Source organism: Idiotropiscis lumnitzeri, chromosome 17 (assembly GCF_059441095.1).
Source record: "Idiotropiscis lumnitzeri isolate Australia: NSW breed Sydney's pygmy pipehorse chromosome 17, RoL_Ilum_1.0, whole genome shotgun sequence".
In the NCBI taxonomy this organism is placed as follows: Eukaryota; Metazoa; Chordata; class Actinopteri; order Syngnathiformes; family Syngnathidae; genus Idiotropiscis; species Idiotropiscis lumnitzeri.
Window position 1 is genome coordinate 13,234,406 of NC_142407.1, and position 19,793 is coordinate 13,254,198.

At 44.8% G+C, this 19,793-nt stretch overlaps 4 protein-coding genes across 7 annotated transcripts; 2 read left to right on the forward strand and 2 right to left on the reverse strand.

The window, feature by feature from the left end:
- Nucleotides 1–62: 62 nt before the first annotated feature.
- ccdc61 (coiled-coil domain containing 61) lies at nucleotides 63–4,947 on the reverse strand. 3 transcript variants are annotated; one of them, XR_015839610.1, is made up of 13 exons: nucleotides 4,849–4,947; nucleotides 4,692–4,739; nucleotides 3,391–3,546; nucleotides 3,218–3,300; nucleotides 2,580–2,740; nucleotides 2,332–2,484; nucleotides 1,916–2,126; nucleotides 1,750–1,832; nucleotides 1,461–1,639; nucleotides 1,108–1,186; nucleotides 842–1,042; nucleotides 581–767; nucleotides 63–420 (listed from the first exon to the last, which is right to left on the reverse strand). XR_015839610.1 is itself a non-coding variant. In XM_088279879.1 (13 exons), exons 2-13 carry the CDS (start codon nucleotides 3,536–3,538, stop codon nucleotides 326–328), a joined length of 1,494 nt encoding a protein of 497 aa, XP_088136005.1. In that variant the 5' UTR covers nucleotides 3,539–3,546; nucleotides 4,692–4,914; the 3' UTR covers nucleotides 63–325. The 3 variants fall into 3 exon arrangements, 1 of the variants encoding a protein (XP_088136005.1); XM_088279879.1 differs by having other exon boundaries at nucleotides 581–647; nucleotides 734–767; nucleotides 4,692–4,914; XR_015839611.1 differs by having other exon boundaries at nucleotides 1,461–1,636; nucleotides 4,692–4,914.
- A 2,265-nt stretch (nucleotides 4,948–7,212) lies between these two features.
- On the forward strand, nucleotides 7,213–9,034 carry kcnk12l (potassium channel, subfamily K, member 12 like). The gene is made up of 2 exons (XM_088279973.1): nucleotides 7,213–7,682; nucleotides 8,040–9,034. Exons 1-2 carry the CDS (start codon nucleotides 7,343–7,345, stop codon nucleotides 9,032–9,034), a joined length of 1,335 nt encoding a protein of 444 aa, XP_088136099.1. The 5' UTR covers nucleotides 7,213–7,342.
- A 1,499-nt stretch (nucleotides 9,035–10,533) lies between these two features.
- ppm1nb (protein phosphatase, Mg2+/Mn2+ dependent, 1Nb (putative)) lies at nucleotides 10,534–14,161 on the reverse strand. Of its 2 annotated transcripts, none has more exons than XR_015839634.1 (6): nucleotides 13,657–14,161; nucleotides 12,450–13,021; nucleotides 11,440–11,557; nucleotides 11,153–11,242; nucleotides 10,852–10,915; nucleotides 10,534–10,768 (listed from the first exon to the last, which is right to left on the reverse strand). XR_015839634.1 is itself a non-coding variant. In XM_088280161.1 (6 exons), the coding sequence occupies exons 1-6, from the start codon at nucleotides 14,060–14,062 to the stop codon at nucleotides 10,751–10,753; spliced, it is 1,293 nt and encodes a 430-aa protein (XP_088136287.1). In that variant the 5' UTR covers nucleotides 14,063–14,161; the 3' UTR covers nucleotides 10,536–10,750. The 2 variants fall into 2 exon arrangements, 1 of the variants encoding a protein (XP_088136287.1); XM_088280161.1 differs by having other exon boundaries at nucleotides 10,536–10,768; nucleotides 11,153–11,267.
- Nucleotides 14,162–15,889: 1,728 nt separating this feature from the next.
- On the forward strand, nucleotides 15,890–18,982 carry rtn2b (reticulon 2b). The gene is made up of 7 exons (XM_088280114.1): nucleotides 15,890–15,934; nucleotides 16,846–17,053; nucleotides 17,518–17,656; nucleotides 17,746–17,815; nucleotides 18,347–18,393; nucleotides 18,592–18,650; nucleotides 18,733–18,982. Exons 1-7 carry the CDS (start codon nucleotides 15,922–15,924, stop codon nucleotides 18,809–18,811), a joined length of 615 nt encoding a protein of 204 aa, XP_088136240.1. The 5' UTR covers nucleotides 15,890–15,921; the 3' UTR covers nucleotides 18,812–18,982.
- The last annotated feature ends 811 nt before the right edge of the window (nucleotides 18,983–19,793 follow it).

The window sequence follows — 19,793 nt, forward strand, 5'->3', positions numbered from 1 at the left end:
AGAATGTGTGTCCTTTTGCCACAGTTAACAATCAGCACTGCCAAATGTTTTGTTCAATCCACTTGTTTGCAATATAGCCACATTTATTCACATTAATATTTTAAATTAATAAAAAAAAAAAAGATTGAAAACACTCATGTAAAAATAGTCTTGAAACTTTCACAGTGATTTGCTTTCATTTCCTGAAGTTTGAGGTCCGGCACAGTCTCGGAACGCTTCTGGTCCATGCAGAGGGAGGAAGTAAAATGGCGTTCAGAGCTGCAAACGCTGTTCACTTCTTGAGTTCAGCATGTGAACTTTGTTGGGCTGTCAGCTGCACCATCTGTCAATGTCCCGTGTCCAAGTCCCTCATGTACTCCTGCAGGGCCTGAAGTCTGGCGTCAATCTCCGACAGCTCCGCGCCTGTGTCTCGGGAGCTCTCTGAGGAGAAACAAATGCAACACGTGACGAGAACGCTCTCAATTTGAGATATTCAACTAGAGAACGCACATTTGGGACAAATTGCAAGCGAAGGCTGAATGGCGAAATGAATATTTTGAAGTCGGATTGGTGCGAATCAGTTGAGAAATGACCGAATTACCTTTGTCCTTCATCCTGTAAGTCGGAGTGCTGCTTAAGGGCTTCCGGGCTATCAGGCTTCCTCTGGACTGTAAACGGTTACAAGCATGTTCCAGATTCAAGAGGTTTAATGTCACCACCGACCGTGACGAGAAATCAAGAACACCTCACTCACCGCAATGGGGCCATTGAACGTGTGTTTCCTCCCTCTGTGAAGCGGAAGGCACATGAGATGCGAGAACATGCGGGAGCGGCACACTCCATTCACTTTGAGGAACGTTACCTGAGCAGCGCTTTGGTCATTTCCTCCATATCCACTAAGGAACTCTCAGAGGAGTTTCTGCTCCCGTACCGCTCGATGGACAAGCTCCTCCCTCGGCTGCCGGTGCGCCGCAAGTGAGGACAAGCCTCTCTGGAGCGGGAACGTCCTCGTTCCGGTACCGGTGACGGCGACATCATTAAGTCTCGCCGCACCTTCAACTGTCTGACACGCACGAGACAAATGATAATCATTCCTAAAAACAGATTTTGGCGGGAAGGGAAACGTACTTTTTGAGTTCAGATTCTCTGAGCCGGCGCTGTTTGTCCTGGATGTAAGCAGTTGGGTCGAAGCGAGGTGCTCGGGACCCTGGAAGAGTTACAGAAATATAAACTAATTGAAGAAGATGAATAAACTGTCATTAAGTCATGGTATAATTAATAAGAAATTGTTTATTGGAATACAGATGACTATGAATGTATTGCTTGCTTAATTACGTTAAATCTCAATTGCAATTTTGAGGGGGGGAAAAAAATGCAAGAACATTATTTTTCAAAATTGTTCAGCCGTAAAACTGTATATTTATGTGCAATCCTTGTTTTCGTGACTTCCACGACTTTGTTACAGAGGGCAAAGTTCACACCGGTGGGAGAAGGTGACGGCCTTCGTACGACGGCGCGCGGCCCTGTGGAGTCCGCTCTTCCCCCTCTTTCCGTTGACCTTTGCACTCTGTCGCCTCTCCGTTCTCTGGATCCCGAGCGACCCCTGGCAGAGTTGTGCGAACGATAGATCCCCCCGCATGCGGACGCCGGCGTCCCTCTGCTTCAGATACAAGGAGGGAGAGTGGAGAAAGATTTATACATTTGAAAGAATCAGTGGCGGCCTTTGCCTATTAAGATTTACCGGACATATCTATCACATAGCCGTCTAACCTTCTGCGTAGTAGTGCCAGTTCGTTGGTCAGACTCTTGACATGAAGGCGTAGCGTGCACTCGGAGGCCCTCAACTCATCCAGCTGGAAGGACGGGAACGAAAGAGTTCAAAGCGTGACAGAAAGCTCACGACTCCGAGTGGGACGGCGTCCACGAGCGCTCCCACCTGCTCCATCAGGAGTCGCTGCTCCTGACATCGTTTGCTGGCCGAGCGCTGACTCTTGGCCTTCTCCTTGAGCAGCTGCTCCTCCAAGGTCCTCACCACATCCCGACTCCTCCAGTCTTGAGACCCGCCGGGCGTAGGGACGCTTCCGCCGAGCTGCAGTCGCTCCAGGACCTTGGCGATGGCCTCTTTCTCTTCCTTCATCACAGCCAGCCTTAAAAGCAAAATATTAGCAGCGTCACATGAATAGCCAGATGTTTCCAGTTTGGGAAATTTCCTTGAAGGGGGGGGGGGGGTCAACGGGAAAAGTAGACAATTTACACACTTCCAGTTGACTTCACATGTAGCGAATTTTCAATAAGAACGTTTCAATCGTTCCACTTTAGGAACGCACATTGACAACGAGCACTTGGACTTACTCTGCTCGTAAGCGGTGGATTTCGAGCTCCGCAGACTTGCCGACGCCCTGAGAGGTGAGCGCGCTTAGCTCTGCCCTCAGGCTCCTAATTTCCTTCTGCAAGGCGGCCGGGTCCGGCTTGCCGATGTACGGCAGCGGCAAAGGGTAGTGAATCCTACAGAAGCACACAAGTCAGCCGTGCGCAACAACCAAAAGAGCGGGGAACCCCCCCCCCCCTCCAAAAAAAAAAACAAACAAAGGCACGCAAACCTGTCAAACTCCACAGTGTAGATGAGAATAAGGTAGCGCTTGGCGGTGAGCGCGGATGACTGCGGATGGCCTCGAGGGCGACCGACCACTCCCGCTTTCCTGTTCCGCAGAAGCTCGAGGTCCGCGTAGGTCAGCAAGTCCAGTGTGACAGAATCACTCGTCTGCAGAAAATGCATCCAAAAAGAAACAAGACGCACATTTTGTTCATAACAATCCAGCGTGGATGGCTTGTGGACTTTTAATCTATTTGCGGTTGCGCTCGCTAATGTACACACGACAATAAAATGACAAATCAAAAATCGAATTGGCAGCATCCAAGTTGTTTTTCGGTTTGCGTCTTGACTACGTTCAACAAATGCACGAAAGACACCCGAGAGTGTCATTCTAGTTGCGGTGGATAACCTCGATGCACACAAAATTGCTTCATTGACATTCCCCCAACTCCCTTCGACCTCCCCCGCCCGGAGAGAGGGAACAAGATAACACGGGAATTTGTACATTTTTCGCTCCAGTGGAAGCAAAACGAATGCTCGTCCGCTTCAGCTCATGCAGCCCGAAGCGTCTTCCCGTCCGTTCACATCCTTCCATTGACTCGCGAGCAACCTACAGCGTCGTGCGTGCTTTGTTTGCCGGCGTACCTTTCTCACGGCGGACTCCAACATGCTACAAAAGATGGGAAACTGTTTGAAGTTGCCAGTTTTTCGCGTGAGGTCTTCAATATCTGGAAAAAATGAAAACGAGAAGAATGCAAGGTGAGGAATGTGACTTAAAACACGCACACGGCATCGTTGAATGATAAGTGACAACTTACACGCCGGATCAAATTCTCCCTTCCACTGGTCTGCCGTCTTTGAATCAGAGATTTCCACCAGAAGCACGCCATTATCCACTTCTACCTTCACGGCGAATTCCATTCCTCGGAAGACAATGTTCTCCGTCACCTCCGAGCCGTCCTCCATTTCTCAGTCTGTGTCAAAGGAACAACTCATTTAGTGTGCCCACGATATGACTGCAATCAGTAGTCTGAATCCGTCAGCATCTACAGTGCGCTTACGGATAATTACGTTTACATTTATGAATTCAAATAAAAATGAAAGCAGCTGGAAATAATCTAAAAATAGGAAGATAAATTATCAGTGGGTAAGGGTAAAATGTAATCACGTGTAAAGGCCGAATGGGTCGCACAGTCCTTCATCAAGACAACAATCTCAATAACAGAATAAAAAAACTCATGGATTTTGTCCGATTGTGTTATTGTGAAGGAAATTCACATATTTTAGGCGTCCTCGAACAGAAACAATCGTTTATAATAACATATGTAAAATTTGTCCCTTGAATCACTAAAGGTTGGGATACGCTCAACAGCAGAGGTCCTCAATCCTGTTCCTCGAGGGCCACTGTCCTGCCTGTTTTCCCCGCTGCAACAAACCTGATTCAAATGATCAGATAATCAGCAAGGTCTACAGAAGCTAGATAACGGTGGGGCAAAACAGGCAGGTCAGCGGCCTTCGAGGAACAGGACTGTGTAGTTCAAGTTGAGCAGCTGGAAGGCACGCTATGCTGCATTTACCATAACACGCAGCTAAGGGCGCTAGTGAGTCACGCAAACGTGCATCAAATCGAGTCTTGTTTTTTTTTGTTTTTTTTTCAATAAAAGTTGGTGCTAAATGAAAACGTATGAGCAGTCTTTAAATTATGCAAAAATAACAGCAGCAACAATAACATATTTTAGGCAGTAAATGGTGCATGTGTTCTTATTTGGTCTGCACAAACACGCAATTGCCATTGACGCTTGACATCACTTTCTCCCACAGGGAAAGGGAAGCAAATCAGTGACACGGCACAATATTTTACCGTCATGACCACCAATTTGTTCAATTGACTTGACTTCACTGGCGCACCGTTGTTCCATTTTTGGAATCGGTGGCTTGAGCGAATCAAGGCGGGTCTCTTGAGATCTTTTGACCATGACATGTCACCATCGTTAGCTTCAGCTAGCTAGCACGCTCGTTCCGATAATAACAACAACACAAGCTTGCCATGCAGCTTTGCAAAGTGAAATCAGAAATAAATGACGTCACCTTATTTGTAGACAACAGCGCCAAACATTACCTTTGGTTCCTGCGATGAGTCTTGCAGTCACTCGTCGCCAGCAAACAGCTAATGTTGGCAAAACAACATGATGTATTGACTGGATAAAGCCATTCAATTGCATTTAAAACAGTTTTCTTTGTACTTTACTCAAAATCCAAAAGAAATTTGGAACCACCTAAGGGAGGACCCGAGGCGCGCCATCTACCGGGAAACGTTCAATTCTTCTTCTTCTCTTTCATTAGTTGGTGGTGTGACGCTTCTTCCTCGGATTTGTTTGGGCATCCCCGGTTCGTTGCTGCCCTCTATTGATGGTGTGTTATTACTAGAAGACGCTCACTTACGATTCACATTAGATTCACACAACTTTTGTTGAAATTAAAGCAAAAAAAAATTCACTCACATCTTTTAAGAATGTTTTATATATACTTTTGTTTGCTTTGATGGGCGATTACCGTTGTAAACGTACAGTAAACCTCAAATGAAATAGAAAACTGTAGCAAAATACACCTGAGCAAATTAGTGTCTAATGACATTTTTTATTAAGTAAAAAGGGAAATTTTGCATATGTTCTACGACAATTAACAACAACAACACAGTAGCACTAATAATGACGACAGGCACTAAAGAAAAAAAAAATGTTTGTTGAAGGCTTGCTTTTGCTGGTCAAGGTCAGCACTTGTCTTTTGCACGTGGCTGTGCAGTGCACGTGAAGGGCCGGTTTCCATAGAGATGGTGCTGAACCCTCAGGAGAAGGCTCGAGTCGTTGCAGTGTGGGAGTCTGAGATGCAGTGAAATACAAGTGTGCGTGCGTGCGCGTGTGCGTGTGCGCGTACATGTGTGTGCTCAAGAATGATTGTCGCAGGATTTACCATTCAGAATCACAAGCGCTGCATCATGCCACACCACTTTCCATGAAATCGCTGAAAAGAAAACATCACTTGGAATTGCAATCCGTTCAGAAAACAACAAACACAAAAAACACCAAAAGATTTATACATATTTGTATTTAACAGTGAATTTCAGCAACAAATCAAACATGTATTTGACATCTACGTATATTCAACAGCCACATAAGGTTGACCTGCATGAAGAATGAGGTCCAATAGAGTTGTATCAAAATAATGATTAAAAAAAACAAACAAACATCCTTTACAAAGACAATATTGCCTTGTTTTAGTGTCCACAAGCTTTTCATTAACAACGTATTTATTATGGTAGTTGTAGTTTGCAGTCGCATAGAAAAGGACATCGGCATCCATACTTCTCACGTAGAAGTGTTTAAAAAAAAAATTGGAAATCCCTCCAAATTCGTTGAACATAAAATTGACAAGTAACAAATTATACAAGCTAGATAAATGTACTAAGCTTGCATCACTGTCTTCACCTGTGACAACTCATTTGACAAATTTACGGAATTCTTTCACTGTTCCACAAATCCTGCACTTTTTGTCAGCCTTAAAAAGGTATTTTTTTTTCTACTGTAATGAACATGACTGGATCATAATTTTCCAGACTGCAATATTTTGTGTGACAGGCATGAGGCACGCACCTGCCTCCAGCTGCCACTCAGTCATCAGAGGGCCGACTGAAGAAAGCTTTGCACTTAGCTGCACTTCCATTCAAGATTAAAGGGAGGGCCGGACTACAAACACACCTCACACAGTCTGCAGCAACAACAAAAAGCTATCAGAGGTTCCATCCGCAAAAAGTGCAACCAGGCTGCATCTTACAAACGCAAAAGTCTTGGGACACATTTCTTGTCGGATTAATTAACAAATCATGCTTTTAACTTACAACTGCAAAGGACCATAAATAATGCGTGAACTTAAAAACCGTGACTTCAACCCCATTAAAACACTTTTCAGTTCTAGAATCTCGAACAGAAATGATGTGCAAGGTTCCACAGACACAAACCAACATCTCCCAGAAGAGTGACAGCTGCTCACGAGGTAACAAAATCAAAACATCAATGTCATATTTTTACGATATGGGGGACACGACCAAACGGGGTGGGCTTGAACACAATTGGTGTGGGCGGGGAAAAAAATGATGTCAGTGCAAGACGAATGAAGCGTAATTGCGTCTGTGCTGCTTGCACACACAAAAAAAAAAAAAAAAAAAAAAAAAAAAAAAGCAAAACTGAAGGGGCTTCCTCGTGTCGGTCATCATTCAACAGATGCACAGCAGCCGTGCTCAGCGAGAGCGACTCTGCTGGCAACCTGACCAGGTAGGACTCATTTTTTTTGTATTAGTAGAATAATTTTGTATTTTTTTTTTTCTTACTGTAAAATCCATGCCTGAATTTACATGTATTTAAAATTCAACTTGGATTGGTGAATGGTTTATGCTCATCAGAAATGACGGACTAACATAGCGCAACACTTTTATAATGTATTTTGGAAAATTAATTTATGCATCCAAAATGATTCTAAATGTTCGCAATGCAAATTGCTAATTGTATTGCACACGCAACTTTCTGCATCTAGCTTCAAATATTTTCTGCCTGACCTGACCTTTTTTTTGGGGTGGCCAAATCAGTCCCCAGACCTAAACCCAATAGAGCATGCATTTTACCTCCTAAAGGGCAGACTAAATGGCAAAATGGCAGACACGTGACACGGGTTTGATGCAGTCCACTCGATGTTGTTGGCAGTTTCCGTGCGGCGGTCATGGCTCAGAGGAAGGCGGCCGTCTGCCGCCCCAAAGCGCCCATCAACCAAGACAACGCTCGTTTTTTCCTTCTCGCCGCCCTCATTCTTCTGTACCTAGTGTGCGGGGCCGCCATCTTCTCCGCCCTGGAGCATCCCTTTGAGCTCCGAGCCCGCCGTCTGTGGAGGCAGCGGCTTGATAACTTCACCCGGCGGTACAGCGTCCACCCGAGGGCCCTGCGCAACCTGCTGCGGCAGTACGAGGAGGCCAACGGAGCAGGCATACGAGTGGACGCGTTGAGGCCGCGCTGGGACTTTTCGGGAGCTTTTTACTTTGTTGGCACAGTGGTCTCCACTATTGGTGAGCTTTGTAACGTTTCGTTTGCTTGAGGAAATACACGATTTTAGGCCTGCAATGCTGCATGAAATCAAGAGTAAAAGTACAAAATTAGAGAGTGCGTTTTTTTGTTGTTGTTGTTATGAAACAAAAAATAGCTTTTTTTTGGGGGGGGGTGTAATGGATTAATGGCATTTCCATTCATTTGAGTGGGGAAAGATGATTTGAGTCAAGAACACTTCACTTCTCTCGAGGCACCACTGTAAGATTCAATTCAGCGTTTATCTCATCGCATCATTTGTTATGAAAACACCCTTCTTTGAAGCCTGTCGCAAAATGTCAGGTTCCCCTCGCGTCTTACTTGCAATTTGTCTCCGTAAGGATTTGGAATGACCACCCCAGCGACCATGGCCGGAAAAACCTTCCTGATCTTTTACGGTCTGATCGGCTGCGCGGCGACCATCCTCTTCTTCAACCTCTTCTTGGAGAGGATCATCACCATGCTGGCCTACATCATGCGCTGGTGTCATGAGCGTCGCCTTCGCTGCGGTGGAGTCGGCGCCGTGTCCAGTAGGCAGGAGCCGTCCGGGGAGGAGGACAGCCTGGAAGGCTGGAAGCCTTCCGTCTATTACGTGATGCTGATTCTCGGACTGGCCTCCATCGTGATCGCTTGCGGCGCTTCCACTTTGTACTGCTCCATGGAGAAGTGGAGCTACGTGGACTCGCTGTACTTCTGCTTCGTGGCCTTCAGCACCATCGGCTTCGGCGACCTGGTAAGCAGCCAGAGGCAGCAGTATGAATCTCAGGAGGCCTACCGGCTCGGGAACTGCATTTTCATCCTCATGGGAGTATGTTGCATTTACTCCCTCTTTAACGTCATTTCCATCATCATCAAACAAACTCTCAATTGGATCTTGGAAAAGTCGGTGTGCCCCAGGGAGCGTCGGCTCTGTTCGTGCTCGGGATGCTGGTGGCTTTGCTGCCCCTGCCTGCACGACACCAAGCACGACCGGAGGCATCCGGCGGCTCAAAAGCGGTCGAAGCGCAACGCGGTGCAGCCGCTGCCGTCGCACCGCCCCGCGGGAAGGCAACGTTACGCCGACGGCTCGGCGCAGACGGTGGACGACAGCGAGACGGATGGCGGCGCCGGAACGGACGGCGTGCACGTGGGCCGTCGGCTGTCGGGGGAAATGATCTCGGTCAATGAGTTGATGGTGTCCAATAAGGTGTCGTTAGCAATGCTGCAGAAGCAACTGAGCGAGACGGCCCACCAGGGGCCGCGGCAGAGTTACGGCCACCACAACGGATTTTCCCAGGGAGTGGGCGCTTTGGCCATCATGAACAACCGTTTACAGGAAACCAGTGTGGATCGGTAGTAGGACTTGCGCATTTTGAAAAATATTCAAACTGCTTTTTTTTTTTTTTTTCCGCAATATTGTGATTTAATATTCCGTTATTTTCCAGGTCCTCTTCTCATTTATGAATTTTCAAACATAAGCAATAAATAATATCGTGTACAATTAATGTTTTCTAGGTTCGGCTTATGCTAAAAATAAAAGCACAGGAATGTTGAATTTTTTTCTTGAGTTTTCAAAAGGGCATCGCGATGTTGATTTGAATTTGATTCATTGTTCATCCCCAATTGGTAGCAACGCACATCGACATCCTCCGTGCGTCGCAACCCGATTCTGATTTGAAACCTTTTTTTCTGTCCTTTTGTATTCATTGCAGTCGGTCACGTCGATAGGCTCACATTTGGGTTTTTGAGGAGTAAAAAACACAAAGGCAATCGAAAGCCTTCAATTTCACAGTCAAGACAGGTTTGATGTCTCCAAGTGATTGGCTCATACAAAAGCAATCAGATGAAAGCAGCCGTGAAGGAGCACTCCATGTTGGACCGCTGATGATTTAAGGAGGCCTGTGCTCGTCCTTCCACCTCCTCGACTAATATGTTTCCGTGGAAGAAAGTACGAGGAGCCGCACAGCATCAACTTGCGTTCATCATTTCAAGAAAGCCGGCGCGATTTTCCTCGATGCAAGAAAAGTCATTTTAATTTATTGTGTGCAATTTTGGCTCAGATTATCATCCAAAACATTTCTTTGCATGCTCGGAGTCACATTGGTTCAAATATTCTTTATTTAATTTGAAAACCATTTCATTCTTAACATATAATACCGAGAATACGGAGGGAATACAACATTAATAATAGAATCATAAAACGTAATTCTTGATCAGGATGATCAAGAAAAAGATGATAAGGCAGTACATTTTGTTCCAACATGCAGAGGGGGAAGAAATTGCATTTCACATGCGATATACCGAGGATGTTTTCAGGTAGTTTATTGAGAAGCTCAATGTAAAAAAATGAAGCAAAACTTAAGATATCAAACCCTGATTTTGAGTCATGACGCAATTCCTTCCCCACGCAATTTTAATTATTTTATTTTGGCTCTAACACGCCTTCCTAAAAACTAAAGTACAAACCTCAACGTATTAAGAGTAAAATACATTTTCTCTTTACATTATTAGATGAGATTATTCCCTGAACTTTTGTGCATTTCCAACAGCTAACCAGATGAGCATTATTAGCATTTCCTTTTGGAACAAATGGACCTGATCATCGTGTATGACAGCCTCGAGTAGATGTAGCCATCAAGTAGTGCATTTTCAACCTCAAACAAAAACTTTCTCATACACTCTTATTTCACAGTCGCTGATATTCAGTTTTACAGGCTTTCATTTGCCTCTCCTCTTCACTAGATATGAGGAAGAAGTTTGTTGCTGGGTCAGTGTCGCTGAGTAAGTCTGACAAAATGTCATATACACACACACACCATATATATATATACATATATATATATATATATATATATATATGAATAAATACATTAAATTGTACAAATATAGAATGTATCAGGCTTTCCTCTAGCTACTTTTGCATTGTATTTGTTACGACAAGGTGATGGTCGCTAGAATGATGTAAACAGACACTGTTCACTAACTCCCTTTTTGTCCATTTTGAAACGTGAATAAAACAATTAATACCGACATTAATTACAATCCCTTCATGGACAAAATCCAGTCGGCCTCTTCAGGAGCCTTCCATTCCCTTGTTGGACAGAAAAATGAAACAACACTGAAAAATGTGTTTCTTTTTGATGGTTCGGGATTTAATTGTGACTTTTTACGTACATATGGTTCTGTAGGATTGTGCGTCTCTCTCTGTTGGTAGTAAGCAGAGATAATACAGTTCCTTCTGTAACACACACACACATAAAAAGCACTTTCATGTTACCTTCGTCCCTGGATTTGTTACTGTGCCAGAATAGCTTTTTAAGTATCTGTACTTGACATGAGTATTCATTTCAGTTCCTTATATTTTAGAGAGTGTGTGTCGGTTCCTATTGTCGACTTTAAATTGTTGTTTAAGCCGTCACATATGGAGGACCCTCTGCACTTGCACGGTTGCACGGACGCACACGCTGGCACTCACTTGCTCTGAATGCCGCCCCCTGGTGGTAATCCGGGGATTACTGTGGATGCCAGGACTGTGAGGACCGCCAGCAAATCAGGATCCTCCCCTCTGGCACACAACTCATCATAAATCTCTGTTAAGTAGAAGACATGAAACACAAAATGCAATTTTTTTCCCCCAGTTTTTAGGCTTTCCCTGTCTCTCTTCGCACACACGCGCACTCACATTTATTCGAAAAAGACGCAATTCGAAATCATGAAGTGCTCTATGCAGATTTTTTTCGGTTTGTTTGCCTGACGTCATACCTGCTACTTTGGACTCCAGCAGATCCTCCAGCTCGGCCTCCTGGTGTAACGCCTCAGTGGACAGCTGCGGAGCGCCAGGGAAGCACAGCAGAATGATGCTGATGTTGTCAAGGCTGCCCTGCGATGGAGAGTCACGTCCAAATTGACAAAGCGTTAGACTCGCGTCGTCGCGGCACTATTTAAAGCATCGCTGCCTATTTGATCTTTTTTTTTTTTTTTTTTTTTTTCAGAACACAGCTGCTGCAGTGGAGGAGAGAAATGTGCACGCAATGAAGAAGAAAATGTGACATTTTGAGGTTATTGTGCATTTCCACACTGGAGAGTAATGATTACGTAATGATGACATGATGGACGTGACAGTCAAGCGGAGGGCAGCTCAAATATTCGCGTGTGTACATGTCGGTATGTGTTTATTTCACTCAGCTTCTTTACTTATCGCTCATGAACTTGTTTTGGCTTTCCTTCTCCACGTTTTCATGAGTGAATATTTATTTGTACTCGTCAGGTGGGTGAGAAACGATCCAGAACTCAGCGTGGGCCAGACTGTCAAGCAGCTTATATTTACAAACTCGGATGCATGGAGAGATAAAATATATATTTTAAAAAAAGAATCAAATGCATTATACAAATGTTCTCGAGTTTTATGCTGAGTATTTTTTAATTTTTTAATTTTATATCTTGACCGACAGTCTGCAAAGCCGACGGAGAACAGTCACAGTGGGACGTTATATAAAATCTCTCGCCCATTAAAAATGACGTAACTGAAATTGCGTTTTGGTGCGTCGTGCACTCATTGAAATGCTGAATGAAGAATTTCAACTTTAGGGAACTATTTCAATCCATTTGACGTCTTTTGTGACTTCCATGATCAGTCAGATATTTTCTATAATGTTGCGGCTGAGCTGGAGCCATGCAGTCACTTTTCATAAAAGTTCAAGATCATTCTTTTTATCTATCCATTTTTACGCCCAATGTTGTTCGAGTTTGATTTCCAGCGTCCCGTTTCTGACCTTGTAGAGGCAGAGGTCAATGACCTGCGAGCAGACGTCCCTCAGGTCGGTGCACACGAGCAGGCGGCTGTGGATGAAGGCGCAAAGCTCCTCGTTGCTCATCGTGTCCCACACGCCGTCGCAGGCGAGCACCAGGAACTCATCGGCCGGCGAACGTTCCACCACGCACACCTCCGGCTCGGGCGAGACCATTTGCTCGTTGGCTGACCTGTTCTCCGCCCCCTTGTAGCTGAAGTCGCCCAGCGCTCGGGAAACGGCCAATGAGCCGTTGATACGTTGGAGGGACACGGATCCTCCGGCGCTCTCGATGCGCGCCTTCTCCAGAGGGCAGTAAGGTTTGTGGTCCTCGGTGGAGAAGCAAACCTGACCCGAGCGACATAGCACGGCCCGAGAGTCGCCGCAGTTGGCGAAGTAGATGTTGTAGGGCGAGAGGAGGGCGGCGACGGCGGTGGTCCCGCCTCTCTCCCACCCTTCTCGGCGGGCCACGGCGTGGAGATGCTTGTCCGTTTGCAGGAAGCCTTCAGTTAGGGCCGCTTTCACCCTGACGTGGTCGTCGTCCGGCCCCAGGCCACCTGTCAACGCAAACACAACGGCAAATGACAATTGACACTTTTTAAAAAAAAAAGAAATCCAAATTCAAAGACCATATTAGTTGGATGCCTTGGGTGTCTCGTTTGACTGTTTTTCTGCATTTTGCAGGAGAAGAAGCAAATTCAAAGAAAAAAGAAAGCGATTTGAACAGTCAGAGGAGAAATATACTTTTATATTTTCTTCCACATGAATTCAAAGATTTTATTCAAGTCGATATCAGTTCCAAGCTTCGTAAAAAAAAAAAAATCGGAATTGAAAAACGATGAGTTATGTCAATTTTTGCGATCCATTTTTTTCCCCCAAAATTAAATATGATTTTAGAAGATGTGTTGCTCTGGTATAGGACTTGTTGTTGAGATCAGGAAATAAAAACAGGAAAGTTCATTTGGTTATATAACAATGATATATTTAAATGTGCCGTTAAATTGAAATGAGCACCAAACAACTTCTGGTACTCGTTTGTGTCTGCAGCCTTAAAAATCGCATTCTACTACGAAAAAACATTTCAGTTTGATCACGTTATCATCGACAGTCCTATTTTCTTTTGTTTTGGATTTGCGGGAGGCAGACGAGTGCATGCTGTCGTCATTCCTGAGCACGTGCGCGTGCGCTTCACCTGTGGCCAGGATGTGACCCAAAAGATGCTGCGAGCAGTGCTGCGCCACCGCGTTCCCCGCATGTCCATCGAACACAGCGAAGAAGCTCCAGTCGGCCAGCTCCCCCCCCATCTGAGGCACGCAGTTGTGGTAGTCCTCCATGTTGGCCCTCCAGCCTTGCATGCTCGCCAGGGCGTAAGTGAGCCCCCAGCGGGCGCAACCCTCCTCGGCCAGCTTGTCCAACACGGGCCGGTCCAAGTAGGGGCTGGGAATGACCTCCTCCTTCTCCCCCTCCCCGGTCTGCTCCCCCTCGGACGCTCCTCCCCGGCCCCCCTTGAAGAATGAGCTGACCCTCTTCTCCGTCTCTTTGACCAGCTGCCGCACGAACGCGGGCATCTCCACGCTTCCCTTCCTCGACGTCCTCATGCTTCATATGTTGTGTTTACAGCTGGTAGCGAGGCCTGCCGCTGCCGCTGCCGCTGCCGCTGCCGCTGCCGCTGCCGCTGCCGCTGCCGCTGCCGCTGCCGCTGCCGCTGCCGCTGCCGCTGCCGCTGCCGCTGCCGCTGCCGCTGCCGCTGCCGCTGCCGCTGCCGCTGCCGCTGCCGCTGCCGCTGCCGCCGGGATCTCCTCAGTGCATGGCTGCTTCATCTGAGGAATGTTCTCACATCCCTCTCCTCGCTCATCTCCTCACGGGAGACGTCACTAAGCGCCGCTCTCTCCTCCACGCATCGTCACTCTCCTCTGCCTCAATTTCACCTTTTCCTCCGCTTTTTTTTTTCTTTCTTTCAAGGCCTGTCTCTTTGCCTTGTTATGCTTGCTCTGCCTGCTCCGGGATTGGTCGGCTATTTCTGTGCACCAATCCCCAGCCCGCCTCATGTTGGAGCGTAGCCTTGCTCGCGTCGCAGTCTTCCTGTGGGTGCCGTGGCCCCTCCCACTTTGCGATAAACCCAACCTTTGATCAGGTTGGATTATAGGATCACAGCATGTTGGATTAGGGGGCGGCCGGCCATTTGGATCACTTCGTGATGGAAGAAAGGACGTAAACACAAAGACAGTGGCTGGTGGCGGGAATTTTAAAAAGACACCATATTACACCGAATGTGTTAAAATGACACTTCTAGAGTTAGAATCAACCCCCAAAAATGTAACCCTGAAATTTTAACACCAATTTTTGCCCTGTGGGTTTCAACTTCTATTGCCAAAAATGTTGGCGATGACTGTATTGCTGCAAATGTTTTTTCCATGACATTTTTAAAAAAATCTTCTGGGCAATTTGGTATCTGCTCAAAGTTGGAAACAACACCATCCACCAAGCCTTGCACTTTTTACACCACTTATTCTGTTTCGCAGGCACATAAGAGACAGACAAGAATTCACACTCACATTCACACCATCACTAAGCGGCAACTGAATCCATGCTGTCGACACGAAAATTAGAACAGTGATTGATAAGAAGAAAAAACACACCCTTTAAGCAATGACTATCTGGACGTAAACGACATAGAGCAATTTATATCGACATAATGTGGCAGATGTTCTTTATGCACAGCCAAGCACAACCGAAGTGAGTCTCTGCGCTTCGTGAGGACTTTGCTTCATTTGCATCTGTATTATACTGCCTCCCAGTGGCCAGGGTGGGCACTGCAGGAGGAGCAGCACAATGAATTCAATGGAAGCATTAAATCATGATGCACCAACTGATTACTTTGTTTCACATTGCACTAATCTCGTTACTCTATGTTTGATTAAATTACAATAGTGTTAGTTTCCTAACGACAACACCAATCGAATATAAAAACACATTTTTATTGGGTGTTTTGAGGAAGCGGTGCAGATTAATGGCACTTCACGGTGGGGCGCACACCTTTACTGTGAGGTGTGTGTTTTATCACTTTGTTCGAGATGACGCTCATTTTAGAATTTTACCAAAATTCTATTCCAGATTAAATGTGAACTCGCTATCCAGCTGCAGGAGAGATGACCTCACAAACGTCTTTAATAAGGAGGACAGATGAAAGTTGTCCGCGACGGCCTCCAGTCGGCCACCAAAGCTGAGGGATGAGTTCATGCTGATGTCTCAAGTTGCCAATTTGTGCGTGCGGGCGCGTGTGTGCGTGCATGCATGTATGTGTATCCAAAGTGGGGCCATCCAATACGGGATAAAATTAGGCCAGGGCGTCCTTATATTGCTGACAGAGCGGCGGTGGCCAAAAAAAGCCTGCGGCGTTGCACATCCGACAAGAAGGAGAGAGAGGAGAGCAAGCACAAGCAGGACCTCCGCTGAAATGGCCAGCAAACGTAAGGAAACAATTGGTGGCACGCTTTGAAGTTGAAAGCGGTCACGCTGTCATTCAGTCAGGCTGTCAGGTGCATGCGCAAAATGGGAAGCTCGTTTATTTCGTCGGTGCACAAAGGTGTGAGAGCACACGCTGGTCACATTTTTGGGTTGGTTTTGTGAAGTCGGGGCATGTGAGAAGGCTTTTCCCCAGGGTTGCGTTTCATTGCGTGCTCTATAAAGAAAGGCTTAATGCGATGACAAATTACGCAATAACCGTTATCTGCAGTTGTTCTAACAGACTTGAGACAGTCTGAAATTAAATTTTGCTTTTGCTGTGTGTCATGTTTAGGTCACGTTTCATATTTATCAGCTTCATATTTTAAAGTCATGAGAGCTGTTTGAGAATTACACACAAAATGACGCACTTCCCTGCCCACAAAAAAATGATATTAAAAAAATATCGACGGAAAACTAAAGAACAAGTACTTGATTATCACATGAACAAACATTGTCATTTTACAGAACAGTATGTATTTTTTTATTATATTTACAGCCTTGGTTCACTTGAAAGGTTTTAAAGCTATGCAATTTATAATTATTATTATTATTTATTATTATCATTATTATTATTAGGCATCGTATTTCATTTTGTCCCATCACAATACACCAAAGAGTCACTCGCATGATGATTGGTTTCGCACCATTTTTATACACAAGGCCCTTTCCGTTGCAAGTTTGCAACCCATTAATTTAATTTAATTTAATTTAATTTAAATTAATTTAATTTAATTTAATTTAATTTAATTTAATTTAGTCTAAAAGGTAATGAATCCAAATTAATTATTTACATAGACCACTTGAAATAATTAAATGAAAAGAAATCATTTGACATGAAGTTGAACATTTCCGAATGTGTACGTTACGTTTGCAGTGACGGACCTGGTCTACTGGCGGAGCACGGCCAGGACCGGTGTGGTGTTCACGGGCTTGGTGGTGTGTCTGGCCAGTCTGTTCCAGCTGAGCGCCATCACTCTGCTCTCTCACATTTGTTTGGGCGTGATGTGCGTCACCTTCCCCCTGCGCCTCTACTACAAGCTGCTGGAGCTGCTGCGCTGGAACCCGGGGCTGCATCCTTTCCAGTGAGTCCATTAATGTTGCTTTGATTGGCGGAACAAAGAGAGGAAGGTAACGTTACTGAAAGTTCACCTTTGGATTATCTACACAGTTACAATTTAAAGACTGGGTTGTATTTTCGTGAAATGAAGGCAGGTTAGTTGATAATTTTCCAGATGATGGTCAATCTGGGAGTGAGAGGTCTGCGCCGCTGTGGGAGTGATCACAGCCAACGGTGATCAAGCAAGTTATCCATCCAGTTGATGATCATGATAATAATTTTCCCATTCAATTTCCGTTATGGTATTTTTGCCACCTAAATGCCTAATTTATGCTGAGAACGTAAATTCAGAGTTCTTATAAATTGATTCTTTCGCTCGCATATTTTTCCACACTACACCAATTATGTGGGTAGAAAGGGAGAGATTCCAATGGAACCATATCGATTATTCCTAATTATCCATATTTAAAACACGAAATATGTTTCCAGGTCATATCTGGACTACGACAGCTCTCTGACAGACAAGGAGACGGTGATGCTGGTGGAGGAAGTGGTGCTGCTCATAGCGTTCGCCGTCACAGAGCTCAAACGTCTTCTTTTCATTGACAACGTGCTTGACTCGCTCAAGGTCCGAATTTGGGTTGTTTGAAAGCAAAAGATGACAAACGCCGACTGATTTGATACCAGTATGTTTTTTGTTTTTTTTCCTTCTCTCAGTTTGTTTTGCTGCTGTACCTGCTGACCTATGTCGGCGTTCTTACTGCCGGACTGACTCTGGTCATAACTGGTGAGTTCAGGAAATGTTTTGTGGTTCTTTTATCACTAGAAACAAATAACATGAAAATGTTTTTTACCTCCACGAGTACAACTTTGCATCAGCAAAAAAAACAAAAAAAAACGTTCTTGTTACAAGACCAAGATAAATCATTTCAAAGCTTTTACCACCATTAATGTGCCCTAAAACGTGTACAACTCAATTGAAAAAAAAAAAAAAGGGTGGTTGCAAAAGTGTGCACACCCTCACATTTTCACTTTGTTAAACGGGAGTTTGCACACAAACTACCAAGCACCTCAGATCAAGTTCAGATGTTCTAGTAGGCTTTTTTGTGGTATTTCGGTCGTCACGACAGCACGAGCCATGCTCGGCAGAGAGCTTCCAGAGATTTCATTGTTCAAAGGGATTAGACAGGAAAAGGTTGGATACTTTCACTGTATTGAAAAGTATCGTCCACATTTGGTTCTCAGTCACCACGTCAAAATAAAACACCGTTTACTGCACGTCTAGTTGATTTCAACATCAATATATTTTGTGTTACAGCTGTCATTGTTCTCTTTTCCTTTCCCCTGCTCTACAAAAAACAGCAGGTAAGATTTAGCACGTATGCATCTTATTGGAAAGATACTCACGAGCCACAACATTAGGTACACGTGCACAATTGAACAACATCCACAATTTTTTGGGATATAGCACTTGTCTTGAAAAGTAGGTTGTGCAAGTGTAGCGTTCCTAATAGTGTGACCAGGTGACGTAGAAATATGGTCTAAACGTTTCCACCCTTCCAGGTGAGGATAAGGAGGATTGTCAGAGTTTTCAAAGCTTTTGAGAAGAAAATCAAAACGTGGTAAGTAATATAGTGACACAATTACATACAGTATTTACAGAAACTAATATGGGCCATGATGTGGTGCTACATCTCGTGTCAGGTGCCTCGGGGTGCGCGATGCAGTCAAATCGGCTCGTGCGCAAGTCGCCAACTCCAAACAGAAAGTGAAGGCAAAGTAAAGAGCGTACGCAAGATGTTTCCATGCGTCCAAATGATGGTGGTGATGATGAGGGTGCCGCATCCCTCCATGAGTCCACCATGACGTTGGTTTTGGAGCACCCATCTAATCGATGCTGACAGCTCAAACAAAGCTGCCATTCATTAGGAGGGCATGTGTGAGGAGAAAGGAATTTTACTTTGTGTGGGCAAACAACTTCACACATCCACTTCAGTCAGGGACGGCATGCACACAAGATCACTGTTCTTCTTTTTTTCTTTCTTTCTTTTTTTTTTTTTTTAAAGTGGCAACAGGTCTATTTTTACATTAGCCCAATCACTGTGTCCCTGTTACGATGCAAAATGAAGCTTTGTGGATTTTTTTTTTATCAATCGAATGAAACTGAACCACACCTGACAATCACGATGCATTTAACGATTTAATTTTAATCCTTTATAACACTCAAAACTTCAATCACTCGTAATCGCAAATCATTGAAATGAATGGAAATTTCATTATTCCACAGCACCCTCCAAAAAAAAAATGTAATGTAATTCTGTCGTGCAGTAATTACACAATTACAGGATTTTTTGTTGTTGTTGTTGTCACACTTTACATCAGTTGTAGGGCAATTGTGCCACTGCCCGCCTCAGCCATCTGGGGGCAGTATAGGGCAAACGGATGCATATCCTGTACATGGACGTTTGTACAGTATAGACATCTCAGATAAGCTCAGCACCTCGCAGAGGATAAAGAATATGACAAAGAGTACTGTTAATTTGAAAGCCTGAATTTGGTGACGCATCATTTGCGTCCAAATATCATGCTTTAAGGGTTATACATGCATTTTGTGTTAGCATCTGGACAAAAGGCTAAGCTATGTGATTGATTTAAATGGTGTCATTCGCTTTGTTTTCCTTTTTGCTGAGTATGCTTTATTCTGCTACATCACTGGTGATGAAGACAGAAAAAAAATAGGCTTCGTTCTGTTAAAGTTGAGCAGG